The 14,545-nt window shown below is 40.3% G+C and overlaps 1 protein-coding gene across 1 annotated transcript in view; it reads left to right on the forward strand.

The window, feature by feature from the left end:
• The window catches only part of LOC135233741 (uncharacterized), a 90,922-nt gene that overhangs the window by 28,195 nt on the left and 48,182 nt on the right, over positions 1–14,545 (forward strand). Inside the window, exon 3 of the mRNA XM_064297569.1 lies at positions 12,999–13,523. Within this exon, the coding sequence (XP_064153639.1) occupies positions 12,999–13,523 (525 nt within the window). The remainder of the gene's footprint in view (positions 1–12,998; positions 13,524–14,545) is intronic.

Here is a 14,545-nt window from a genome sequence, read left to right on the forward strand (position 1 = left end):
AAATCAACCTTAGCCCTAACTTTAGATGGTAAACTGGAGCTTCCTTCTTGGTTGCTGCATACTTTTGAATTACTTTTGATGTTGATTGTATATGGGCCTTTTCAATCTGAAGGATTGCCAGGTTTGAGACGTGTGTCTGTTGTTGTACTCTGCAGAATCATTGCAGCTAACGTTGGCTGTGCTGCTATCCTCTGTGCTTGAAGTAGCATCATAGTAGCACAATCACTGTCTTTCATATAATGTAGCCATTGCATTTCTCAAACCAACCTGGCATAAATGCACGGGAGAAATTTTCTGTTCCAAAACGCCTCCCTGGGAAATTAAAGTCCTTTCCGGCTGGAAAGGCTGATCAAATTCAACTAAGCTAACTGCTCCCACCGCCCTGGTTGTGGTCGCAGACGTCGTCGATCTGTCCCGGAGATCCTCCGGGGCTAGTAATGACTTGTTCTGTGTCACAGCTGATGATGAGCCAGTTGGGGTAGTAGTTTCAGTGCTAGTCGTAGTTGCAAGTTTTTTTGATTTGGGCTTACTGAAAAAATCTGAAATTTGTTTCTGAGTCTGACTAGACTGAGCCTGAGCTTGCTCCAGAGGCAAAAATTTGGGTCTGTTCCAATGTTACAGCACTGTCACCATCTGAGTCGAGCATACGTATAAGTTGCAGCCGTAGTGCAGTACTTGTACTGAGTTTACAGAAACTAACAAAAAATATACAAGAAAACACACGTTAAACACACTTCTTGTGAACAAAATATAGGAAACACTAACACTGTTATGCTAGAATTATATAAAGAAGGTGTGAAAACATAACATGTTGATGATATAGTGCACTTTTTATTGGGATTCCTGTTAAGAGCCTCCATGGGCTCCAGTACATTCAACACGGTGCTGCCAGGATCCTAACGAGAATGCGGGAACAGTAGCACATCACTCCCATTCTGGATTCCCTGCACAGGCTTCCCATCTCCTACTGGACTAAATTCAAAACCCTTCCCCTCACCTTTAAGTGCCTCCACGACAGTGCACCTACATATCTCAAAGAACTGCTTACACCACAACTGCTTACTCCATCTGCGGTCCAACAAAACTCTCCTCATTGGGGGATCAGGCTTTTTGTTGGCCACGCCCCGTCTGTGGAACGTGTTCCCTGACCATCTGAGGCTATGAGCAATTTCAAGTCTGGTCTTAAATCTTTTTAAGAATGAGTATTATTAAAATTTGTTTTTCTGTCTGCTAAATCATTTTATTGCTCCAGGTTATTTGCTACTTTGTTTTCATAATTTTTTATCTTTTTATTCGCTTTTTTTTTCATTTAAAAAAAATCCTTTTCAATGCATGTGTGTAGTGCTTTGAGATTATCCACATAAAGAAAAGCACATAATAACTATGCATTATTGTAAGAATTGTACAGTATTTTTTGTATGGGACATACAACTGCAACACCCATTGTTTCACCTTTAAATCGTAATGACTAGTTTCAATAAGCTGTCAAAGCAGGCATTTCAGGCCTGGTTGGCACTGGGAACCTCTGATTCAGCAGACAGGTACCGGCAGGTGAAAAAGGTCGCAGCTGCGGCAGCGGCAGAAGCAAAAGCCAGGGTATGGGAGGAGTTTGGAGAGGCCTTTGATTAGGTCTTTCGGTGGGCCCCAAAGTGGTTCTGGAAAACCATTCGGCACCTGAGGAGGGGAAAGCGGGCCACCGTTCAGGCCGTTGTCAGCAGGAATGGTGAAACTCTAACCTCAACTGGGGATATTGTCGAAAGGTGGAAGGAACACTTTGAATCCAACAGACACGCGGAGGCGGAGCTGGAGCAATCCGAGGGATCAGAGTCCATCTCTGTGGCAGAAGTCACTGGGGTGGTTGGAGAGCTCAGTGGCAGAGGACCAGGGGTGGATGAGAATGTTGAAGGCTCTGGATGTTATTGGTGTGTCTTAGCTGACACAAATCCTCAATGTCGCGTGGAAGTTGGGAACAGTGCTTTAGAGTGGCAGACCGGGCTGGTGGTCCCCATTTTTAAGAAGGGGGACCGGAGGGTGTGTTCCAATTATCTGGGAGTCACACTCCTCAGCCTCCCTGGGAAAGTCTATGCCAAGGTGCTGGAAAGGAGGCTTCGGTCGACAGTTGAACCTCAGATTGAGGAGGAACAATGTGGGTTTCGTCCAAGCCGTGGAACAAGCTTTTTACCCTCTCACAGATATTTGAGGGGGCGTGGGAGTTTGCTTAACCAGTCTGCATGTGTTTTGTGGATTTGGAGAAGGTATATGACAGTGTGTCTTGAGGTATCTTGTGGGACGTGCTGCGGGAGTACAGGGTGCCGGGGTCACTGTTGCGTGTCATTCGGTCCCTGTATGCTCAGAGAGAAAGCTGTGTTCGCATTCTCAGCATTAAGTCAAACTTGTTCAAAGTGGGTGTCGGACTCCGCCAAGCATGCGCTTTGTCTCCCCTCCTCTTCTTGGTATTCATGGACAGGATTTCAAGGCACAGCTGAGGTATGGAGTGTGTCCAGTTTGGGGACAATGGAGTGGCATCTCTGCTATTTGCAGATGACATCCTACTCTTAGCCTCATCATACTGTGACCTTCGATGCACACTAGAGCGGTTTGCAGCTGAGTGTTATGCGGTTGGGATTTGGAGATCGACAGCCATGTAGATGGAGTGGCTGCAGTAATGCGGGCATTGTATCGGATGGTGGTGGTGAAGAAGGAACTGAGCCAAAAGTCAAAGCTCTCGATTTACCAGTCAATCTTCATCTCTACTCTCACCTATGGTCATGAGCTATGGGTAGTGACCGAAAGAGTGAGATTGCGAATACAAGCGACCAAAATGGGGATTCTACATAGGGTGGCAGGGCTTGCTCTCCTTGATAGAGTGAGGAGCTCAGCTATCCGGGAGGCGCTTAAAGCATAACCGGTCTCCAAAGTATGTTTTGTCACAAAAACACATGTGAGAAGTGACACGGGAAATGATGCGATACCATGCGCAAGACAGGATTTTTTTCTTCCAAAAATAGATGTCCACAAGAAACGAGCGTTCCAAGTTGTTTGTGCGCTGATTTGCAGCGAAAAAACAAGGAAGAAAAAGAAAAGAATATGGGTGAGAGAATGGATTGGGATTCGCAGGCAGCAAGGATTGTCTGTTCTGCAGAGAGAGATGGAGCCATGTATAAAATAAAGCCATAAATAAATAAATAAATAAATAAAGCCATAATGTAGCCATGCTTGTTGATGTTGTCGTGTTGCAGGTGTTACAAATCCTCCCCCAGGTTTCCCCTTACCCCATGTCTTGCGCTCTCATTCGCTGTAGCTCGTCGCTGCCCTCATTGCCAGTCACAGCACTTCACACCACAGGATTTGGACAGGTCCAGATATTTAGCCTGCTTGATATCTTTCGGGCGTCTGCGATGCATCGGCGAGTCTCTCGGATCACGTCTTTGAACAGTTCACACATAGCGATCGAGCACCGATTTGCGAGCCCCGAGTGAACGCCGATTTGCCTCTGATCTGGGGCTTTTGTCGGCGATCTCCAAACACTGTCGGCGAGTGGAAAATCAGGGCTACAATCGTGTAGCGTGAACTCGGCATTAGATATATAGGCTTTTAAAAGTACACTTTTAGAAATACATTTACCAAGTTACCATAAGATCTGTATGATATTCTATATAATTTCTTATATAACACTTTCAGTAAGTCAACTTTTTAATCATAACCCAGTGTAACAACGTATAACTATACACAGAAAGTTTGGGTCTCTGGGTCCCAGACCACAGGACTGAGTCATGTTCATCCTTAACTTTCTTGGTCAACCAAGGAAGTATGTTCCTGTCCCCTTCCTTTTGTGACCCTGCAATAAACTCTCTGCAAGATCAATTAAGCATCAGCTTGGGGCAAGGAACACCTCCTTTTTGGAGGAATGGGGAGCCCAATTTAACAAGCTTAAACATTAGCGCAGTAATCAATGGTCTATCAATCCACGTTTCATTGACTGCTCCAATACCACAAGCCAGTCAAATATTTGTGTAGCTAAAATAACAAACCAATCACATTACAGAGATTACACATGGGGTTCCGTCGTCTCAGTGACTTCTGAGTATAAAAACCTAACAACGTTGCTCTGAGGTAAGGCTTTGCCTAACAGAACAGACGCGTATCTCCTTAAGGACATTGCCAGACTATGCTGCACTTCCCAACTCGCACCTTGCTGGAGACCTTCCCGCAAAATAAACCAAGCTGGTTTATTTCCCATCTACAGCTGTTTGAGGAACACGCATATACATACTTTTCCTCCGTATCTTCCTTGCGGCCGGGTCCAAGTGGAAGATTGTGCACATCCGTCATCTTGACTGGAAACCGTCGCAACCCCGACTTCACAAAAGAAGTTTCCCAAGTCTCTGCGCACCTGCCACGAACCCCTGGGACCAGCTGACGAGCTGAACGAGCATCACCCAACGGAATTAAGGACTGGCCTTGCTTACTATCACCATTAAATATTGAAACGCATTTTACTTTACACTGACATCAAATTATAGTATAGAGTAAAATTTGAAATACCTGTTTAGGTTATTTTACTGCTGTTTGTTGTTGTGTTTTGTTGGTTGTGCGTATGTTGGTCGGGAACAGAGGTGGGTAGAGTAGCCAAAAACTGTACTCAAGTAAAAGTATTGTTACTTTAAAATAATAATGACTCAAGTAGAAGTAAAAGTAGTCATCCAAATAATTACTTGAGTAAGAGTAAGAAAGTATCTTGTGAAAAGACTACTCAAGTACTGAGTTACTTCATATAATCTGATTTAATGTTGAAATAAGCAGAGCAAGATGAACGTAAAAATCCAAATGTCCAAAATATAAAATTGTAAATGCTTGTCCAGTAGAAATAAACTAAATATAAAATAGCCATGTGCAAATTCAAATATGACCTAAATCATATCCCTTTAAATAAAACAATACACTAGAGGTTCGTCAGAAGAGGAAGATTTTCGCTTTCTGTTGTACTCTATTAAGTCTATATACCTCATTAGTTTGTTGGGGTGAACCCTCCGTTGACAGAAAAAATATCAATGAGGCTACAGGGGATTTATCCATTAAAATAGACTCATCATCACAACAAAGAGGAGCCTGCTCAAATTCAAACAGAAACTTTATATGTGGAAAACATAATGCTTTGTCGCACCATTATTGTACCTTATGATGCACTTATCCACAATATTCCAAAGTCCCATGATGCCTTGCGCGGAATATGTGCAGAACTTCCGGTTTAGCGTAAACAAACTTATGTATGCTATGCAATGCTATGCAATGTTCCAGCGCTCACGTCATGACTGTTGCATGCTTCACAAAAACTATTACACTACTAACTAACGCTTACATTACAGTGTGAAATATCCACATTAATACCAGTAACGTATTTAAACACACTCAATTTCAAAAATAACGTATATAACCGAAGTATTTTGAACAATAATAGCCTCCTTACATAGCAATGATGAAATCTTATCTGTGTTCAGTAGATGGAGACAGAGACAGTAAATCAACAATACAGTTCAATCCGCTTCTGTTTTGCTCCAGAAAACGATGTCAGCTAGGTCTATCAGCAAACATGCAGCTTAGCTATGCCCAGAAGTCCTCAATACTATAATACAATAATAGTATTTCCCAAGAAATTACGAAAAATAGTAATGCTGACCTAAAAAACGCTATTCCAAAAGCAAAATTAGACATGTTATACATCGTTAGAAAGCTTATACGCTCACCTACTGAATAAATGAATTGTCAATCAAGCCAGACTGTACTAAAAAGGGCGACAACGCCGTAAACAAGGCGTGTGGTATTAGGCACAGCTATTTTGGAAGGTACCGATGCGCGTATATTTCACAAACGGATTGTCCAAGACAATAAATGACCACTCAGTCAAATAGTTAGCTATCCACAGCCAAAACGAACCTACAACTTACCGCCACATATTTTCTCAAGTTCGAAGTTGAGTTCTTGTAGGCTGAAATGTCCACATTTCTAGGCAGACAAAGAAGGCAGCGCATAATGTAACTACTGTTTTTGGTAGTCTGTAAGTAAAACATAATTTGAACATGAAGCCAGGGGTGTTCTGCCTCCTACGAATCACCCGCCGTTGTTTCAGCCATTGTTGTCGCCCACTCATCCTTCTGTGTGCTGTTACTGGCTATGTTTGATTGGTGAAACGGAGTCATTTGGGGCTGTGACAGAGCCAAAGCAAAGACCAGTCAGCCTCTTTGGCTGAAGTCTCTCTGAGAGAATGAAACAAACAGAATGTCCATTGAGTAAAAAATGGGTAAAAAATAAAAGTAACGAGCGGAATGTAGCCGAATATAACAGAGTAAAAGTAACATTTTTTCTTCGCAAATATACTCGAGTAAAAGTGAAAAGTATGTTGCATTAAAACTACTCTTACAAGTACAATTTATTCAAAAGTGAAAAGTATGTTGCATTAAAACTACTCTTACAAGTACAATTTATTCAAAAAGTTACTTAAGTAAATGTAACGGAGTAAATATAACGCGTTACTACCCACCTCTGGTCGGGAATAGCAAATTCCCTGACCTTGTAGTTTACATTGTTGAACTTTAATTTTTTATGAGACTGGTATAAGGAATTAACCAAATAACAGAGTAGCGTGTCACTAACCAATTACACAAACTAACCCTAAATGTTAAATGGTAGTACTGCCAACCTCTTATGTTTAGCCATCGCAAAATCATAATTTTCTCGTATAATCTTATTCATCATATTATACAAATTATTGTTTTCAATTAGCCTGTTACCAACTCATTATCATAATCAATAAATGTACAGTACTGTGCAAAAGTCTTAGGCACCTGTAAAAAAAAAAATTCTGTACAGCTAAGATGCTTTCAAAAATAATGAAATGAAAGGTTATAAATATCGAAAAAATAATATAAAGAGCAGTAAATAGTTAAAAACAAAATAAAATCAATGTTTTGTGTGACCACCTTTCGCCTTTAAAACTACATCAATTCTCTTAGGTACACTGTCCGGCAGTTTTATAAGAAAATCGGCTGGTAGGTTGTTCCAAGCATTTTGGAGAACTTGCCACAGTTCTTCTGCAGATTTTAGCTGTTTCGCTTGCTTCTGGCTCTCCAGGTAATCCCAGAGATCCTTGATCAAGTTTTATCTGAAAAGTAGTCTATTACTTAAAATATTACTTTATTTAACAAAATACAAAAATGTATCTGTAAATTTCATGTTTGGAAATCATACATTTGCTCTTTTCTACTGAAACACTAATGCAGAAAACAAAAAATAAACATCTAAGACCAAATATATACTATATATTATATTTTAAAATCTAGGGATGCATTAGGGACATTAGCTACATAAAGGAATAGCCTGTCCTAGATTCCAAATTATTGCTAGGCTACGCTAAGTCCTGGTAAATTATTTCAATATAGCCTAAATTTAAGGTATACTATGTAGGATTTTGCTGCCCTTGTAGACGCTATGTTTGTAAACCCCACTCACACCTCCTTTGTCCTCAACCTCACCCACATTTCAGTTGAGGACACACCCTCGAGCAATATAAGCAAAATGTCAAGCGAAGAGATGCTTTAGAGATATTGAAAATAGCATTTTTGGCCGCAAAAAATGTCTCCATGTAGATGGTAACAGTAATTAGGCGTTGTTATAACAATCTTTACACTAAGTGCACCCCTTAGCACGTAGGAACACTGTACAGCATAGTTACTCCATAGTACCAGTGCAGCTATTTTGTGTTTTTCTTCATTTGGTATTTAGCTATTCTAGGCTGTGTAATCATGAAGCATGATTAGATTACTGAGTAAAGTGGATAATTGGAAGTAAACTCGGAACCCTCCCAAATCTGGGACATGGGTTGAAAAAGAGCTGTCCTGGGTGTTACTCCACGCAGTTATACAGCCAACTTCGTAATCCTGCTTCCTGAAATACTCCCCTGGACATTTACCTGGCCATAGGTCTATTATAGCTAGCTAATATACATATAAAGTAAATTTCAAAGTCCATTTCAAAGTTGTTAGCAACTTTGTTAGCTTTGTTAGTGAAGGTGGCTTTATGTATCGAATTAATTTGAAATAATTGAAATGAATTGAAATAAATGCAGGTGAATTACCAAGCTAGTGAAGTTGCAACTATAAACAGTAACAGCAGTTTCTCTGGGGGAAGACATCTTGATAGAAGAACAGAATTCGATACAAAAGCTACCCAAACCTTGGCATCTAGCTGTGTAAGATAACTAGCTAAAAGTAATGCTACTTCCAGGTCCAACAGAAAACAGGCCTAGCTCTGCATCGTTTCTCATCCCCTTGGTAAACTTCAGCTGGCGCCACCGAAGAAAAGTCATTCCAAGGTTGACTCTAGTTTTTGATTTAGCCCTGTTGGCTTGTCTTTTTGCTTCGCTGTAGGGCTGCAACAACTAATCGAAGATGTCAACAAAACTGACAATTAACATTAGTTCGCAACAAATTAAATTATCGATTAGTTGGATCTTGTTTTTTAAAGTTAGGTCTTGCACATTATTTTACGTTACTAGAATGAAAACAAATTGGGAAGATGGCGGAGACAGAGTGGCAGTTCTCCCAGTGGAAACTCGGGTGCAACTCAAAATCTTCAAAAGTATAGGAACACTTTACATTGCAGAACACAAAGAAGACAGTTTGCTGCAAAATGTGCAAAGCTGAATTTGCCTGGCATGGGAGCACAATAGCGATTGATGAACACCGTATGAGAAAGCACATGGAGCTGTGATGGAGAATGAAGAGGGCGCTGCACTGTAAGTTAGTACAAAATCCTTGTCAAACCAAGTCATTGCCTGTTTTTTTAGCGAGCTCAGTTTATCACGAATCAAATGAGTTTATCTTGATAGCTTGAGTTTCATTTTTGAAATCTTTCGTAGTCGAATTGCGTAATGTCACCACAAAACCAGTGGACAGTACTTGTCCACATGCATTTTGTTTACAGTCTAACAGGACATTAGATTGATAGCTAACTGACAATAGCTTGTTAGCATTCCATGTTTTGGCTACAGACAGTCTCTGTCCCTCCTCTACTGATGCATCATGCCATTAATGGCAAAACTGTATTTATATATTATATCAGTTAAATTTCCATTTTATTAGTGCATCTCCAATGTCTATTTATTTTAATAGTGATGTGATAGTGATCAGTGATCAGTAATTAGCCTTTACATCAACAATTCTTAACTAAAACAGTGTTTCTCATACTCAGTCCTTGGGTACCACTGTGAATGCTAGTTTTTATTCCAACCACAATTGCAATCCAAGTATTTTAACAGGTTGTCAATTGCAGCAAACTAGCAACAAACACTTTGTTGGAATCTTATCCAAAAATCCACAGGCTCTGTAGCCATGTCCACCCCTCCCCACACAGAAAAGAGCATCATGCCCATGAACACCTGAGCACATTTTAGAATAAACAGGTAAAAGGTGCACAATTCAGCAAAACTAAGTAAATAAATTGATAACCAGTGAATCGTAGATATGCCTTAACATGGTTATTTTATAATATTCAAGTAAAAAATCCTGCACAGTCTGCCATTAACATTGTTCTAGTTGTCTTTGTTCAAGTTTGTTATTGTGTGTATGCTCATATTAAATTACAGATTTGGGAAACTGTTTACAGATTTGTGAATCCATTCAACTGATTTGCAAAATCCCATTTACAGATCTGTGAATCCATTCTACAGATTTGTGACTTTTGCTACAAAAATACCTCCATGGTATTCTTACTGTAGCCTATTCTTCATCACGGACACTCATTTCAATTATGTTTTCGTAGCCTAGTCTAGCTTCTTGTGATTCAATGAAACATAGTTATTCTTAAACACTTTCTAACTGCATATTTTTAATGTGTTACCTTGACACATTCAACAACAGGCTTAATTATTCTTAAACTTACACTTTTTCTACATATTTTATGGTCTTGCCATTGCACATTAGACAATAGGCCTAATTAATGTATGGAATTCTGGACATCATCGGGTGGTTGCAGCTAGGAAGAAACAGTGGGCAGTAAGTGTGGGACTCATTTCTTCTTAATTTTTTGCTCAGTTTAGTGTGGGAGGGAGAAAGCGGGCCCCGGCCTGGGCCAGAAACGCCGAGGTCGCTCTCCTCCACACTGTTGAATGCTTCTTCAAAAGATGCACACTTCTCAGAGTCTGATGCAACTGGGTTTATTGTTAGTAAATCAAAGATTACATAAAATAACCCGGGCTGATCTGCGCAGTTCAGTACAATTATCAATCACTCATAAGTAAAGACAATACATCAGATCATTCTCCAAGCATTCCCAAAACACACACCATGTGCGCGCACACACACCCACTCTCCCCTCGGGCCAACTGCCTCTTAATATCCATTTTTCTAACTCCTCCTGTTGTGTAGCTTAAATCTAGTACTTCCCATTTAATTTTGTTAATTACGTAATGTTGTTGACATCATTTTTATCTGACACCAAATTCTCGGACACCATTGTTTATCAGCCCCTCCCTAGTGCTCGTCTCCCGCCTGTCTCACCCTCCCCCTTCTATCATAAGTCACATATTCTGATAACACATTTTCCAAAAAAGGCAGAAGGTTCCGTTAGTTTCACAAAGGCGCCTTTATACAGCTTAGTCAGCAGGGCAGAAATTATGTGTGTATTACGTGTTTGTTCTTATTGTATCTATTTAGTATGAAGCGTTCCCCTGCTGCCGGTTCCCCATACAATGGGCTTGTGTTTTTTGAGTACATTTGTATTTATTTCCCACATTTTGGTTGCCTAGGTCGACCTTGGTCCACCTGTATCTTTCTTCCTTTGCTAGGGGGGTACGTTAGGGGGGAGACAGCTGGTGCTCATTGATACACTCCTTTCCCATATACACTGGGCCTGTGCTCTCTAACTACATATCTTTCCTCATACAATGGGCTTGTGTTTTTTAGTACATCTAAATTTATTTCCCACATTAGGCTTAAATTGAATTGCAAATCAGGGCAAGCATATGTTCACAAGTAGCCTATACTAGAATACACCACTGATTGGCTTATCAATGTTTAGTATAGGCTAGGTCAGTGGTGTCAAACTCGTTGCCATGGAGGGCCGTGTGTATGCAGGTTTTCATTCCAGCCTCAGATCTTGATTATATAATTAGTTAAATTATTTGCTGAATTAGGGATGCAGGTTTGTGCACAATGGTGACCCGACGTCTATGGTGACCCGCATTGTCTAAATAAAGATTTTCTTATATTCTGTGCTTCAATGCAGTTAAACGCATATGGCTGAATGAGTAATTGGACTCAATTAAGGCAGCATTAATTGGTTGGAATGAAAACCTGCATACACACGGCCCTCCATGGCAACGAGTTTGACACCACTGGGCTAGGTCAAGCATATTGTAGGCCCAAAAAGTGCTTTTTGAAATCAAATTCTATTGGAGTTGAAGAGTCGATTCCACAACTCCAGAAATTTCAGCCAGAGTCAGTGCTGATTCCAAAATTTAGGGAGACAGGCACCCCTACTCCCTGCCACTTTGCTGCTCTTTCTGATTGGTTATGAGCTACTCTTCCCCTGATTGTCTGTGGATACCTTAATTTTGATTGGTGCAAACACATGTGGCTCTTTTCCCTATCATATGTGGAAAGTTGTGAAACACGTGTAAGTAATACCGGCAGTAAATTAGCTCTGTATTTTTCAGATTGTCAGAGGACTGCATAATTGTGCTGTCAGCAATAGAATGTTAAAGTTCCACACACTACAAAACAAGCGACTGGACCTAGGAAGTGGTTTGAAACAATGGTTTCTATTTTCCATAGAGGAAAACGTTAAAGATTATATTCTCATGAGCAAATAATTACACAACCTCTTTATCCTGATGTACATGTTTTGCATATCAAAATCATATCAAATATTCTTTAAATTTTATCCTCAGAATTATCAAAAAACTACACAACAGAGAGGGAAGTCTGCTCCGACGTTATACGTCATCAAGCTCAATGACATAAAATAATGGCCCAGACTTCTCTCTCTGTTGTGTAGTTTTTAACTATATATATATAATAGCTCATTAATTCAACTCACCAAGAGGGCATTGGTGAGTTGAATTAAGGCAGATGGAACATAATGGTAAACATCTTGCCTAAGCATTTGAGTGCCAGTACCCAGATGTAAATGTCCAATCTCTCACTGTAGGTTTATATATACAGCTCAGTCTGGTGGACAATTTATATAATTAAGTTTTCTCTGAAAGAGGGGTGCATTAGGCAACCCGAAATAAAATGTATCTTTTTAATCACTAAGCATGATCGACGTGAATGTGTAATGAAGAATAATTAATCATCAATTACTTACTAACACCCCAAAGAACATTAATTAATCTTGGTTTAAACTACAGTATTTCAAGTGCTTTGCCAGTCACTCCATGGCTAAAGAGGCTACAGTAAACATTTTCGTTAAGCATGTTTGCCACTCATTCCAGTTATGTAAAAATGTTTTTGTTGGCATTTATGATAGTGCCACCATTGGACTATTTTTTATGAAAATTAGCCATTTTCTTTCTTTTGGCAGAATTCTCAAAGTATTAACTCAGGGGCTTACACTATATCTTTGTGCAAGCATTTAACTTACCGATAGCCTTATATAAAATTAATTTTAAATATGAGAGAAATGTATCAGCATCGTCGCAGGTCAGGATGTGGGTGATTGAATCAAAGGGTCAGAGAGTTTGAGGGAAGTAAAAAATTATATTCGTAGGCTGCATGACAGGAACACTGTGGTGTAGTGTCCATGGCAGGTGCAGATCACCAAAGTCTTACCCATGCAGGACTATCTTTACAACACCAATTGTATACCATTTCCTAAAAAAGACAGGCCCCCACTAATAGATTCCACATCACCATATCCATAACAGTCTAATTTGAACTCCCATTAATCAACTTTGTTATGATTTATTTATGACGTTTACCATGTTTTTGTGTTTGTTTCAGGCTTTCCTCCTGGCCTGTCCTCCATCGTCATCTTAGTTAGCAATTTGAGGGAAATAAATTCCAGTATGTTCAGTGGTGAGACACTGGAATCTGTGAGCAGTCTAACAATAGCAAATGCTGGAATTACTACAGTCTCCACAGGTGCATTCCAGTCATTCTGCCAGCTAAAGAAGCTTAGCTTGTACCAGAATAATCTCTCCCAGATCAGTGTGTCATGGTTCTGCCAGCCAGCCAATTTGGAAAACCTCACCCTATTCCAGAACGACATAGAAATTTTGGAAGAACACAGTCTGACTGGCCTCTCTGGTCTCACAAGCCTGAACTTGGCTAACAACAAGATCTACACCATTGCCCTCAGAAGCTTTTACACACAGAATAGGCTTGCTCATTTGGACCTCTCTGGAAACAAACTGACCCGTTTGAGCCCGGAGACATACCTCCCACTGCACTCAACACAGATGCGGCTGGAGGGGAACCCATGGGACTGTTCCTGTGAAGTGAAAGACTTTGTACTTTTCCTTAAAGGTAACTGCCAATATGCTTCTTTCCAGTTTGCTTTCAATGATTAGTGCTTAACGCTTAAAACAGAACTGTGTGAATGACTTATAATTACAAATTTATGTCCTAGTCAAGGCAGTTCAATGGTATACAATTTACAAATTTGTCATTTGGCAGATGGTTTTACTCCAGGTGAATTCTGTATTCAACATGGTAAGCAAGGAAGACTAGATATAAGCAGAATTGCAATTGAATAAGGGTCGGCATTAAGGTGTGTGCCTCAAGGCTTATGAAATAAAGGCAGAGAAGGGTTCGTTTTTAATGCTATCCAAACTGATTTCAAAATGATTATATTTTCTAAAACAAAAACATACTTGCATCTGGAAGTCACTGTAAAGATTGCTATTTTCCATGAACCATTGTGATTTAACTTGTTGGTGCAATCCCCAAGTGGCCACGATGCCGGCGTCCTGAGATTGGTCAGCTTATACTTTCAGTGCTCCTGCAACCAAACTATGACCAAACTCAAACTCTGTGTTCTAGCTTTATTAGTAGTAATTCAGGACAACTATGCCAAAGACGGAGTCCATTTACCAAGCACCTCCTCCCTGCAGCCTCATCTGCAACTACACCCCCCACGCATGCCACACTGGACAATAGTGTTTATCTGGGCATTCTCACAAGGGTTTAGTGACCCTCCTCAAAAAAGAGATGGCAGGTCTTGGTCTGGATCCAAGTGATGTAGTCACATGCCATTGCATCATTCACCAAGAAAATCTGTGCTCATAGTCGCTATGTCTGAACAGTGTGATGACAAGGGTTGCTTCCTGCATTAACTTCATTAAATGCAGAGGGTTGAATAATCGCCAGTTCAAGGAATTGTTGAAAGGCCTTGAAACTGAGGATGGATATCTGGTTTACTACTGTGAGGTGCGATGGCTAAGCAGGGCAACCATGCTGAGAAGGTTTTACAAACTCAGGGACGTTGTGAAAGTTTTCATGGAAATGAAAGGATGTCGTGTGGAGGAACTTAATGATAGCAGGTGGCT

Source organism: Anguilla rostrata, chromosome 10 (genome assembly GCF_018555375.3).
Source record: "Anguilla rostrata isolate EN2019 chromosome 10, ASM1855537v3, whole genome shotgun sequence".
NCBI lineage: Eukaryota > Metazoa > Chordata > Actinopteri > Anguilliformes > Anguillidae > Anguilla > Anguilla rostrata.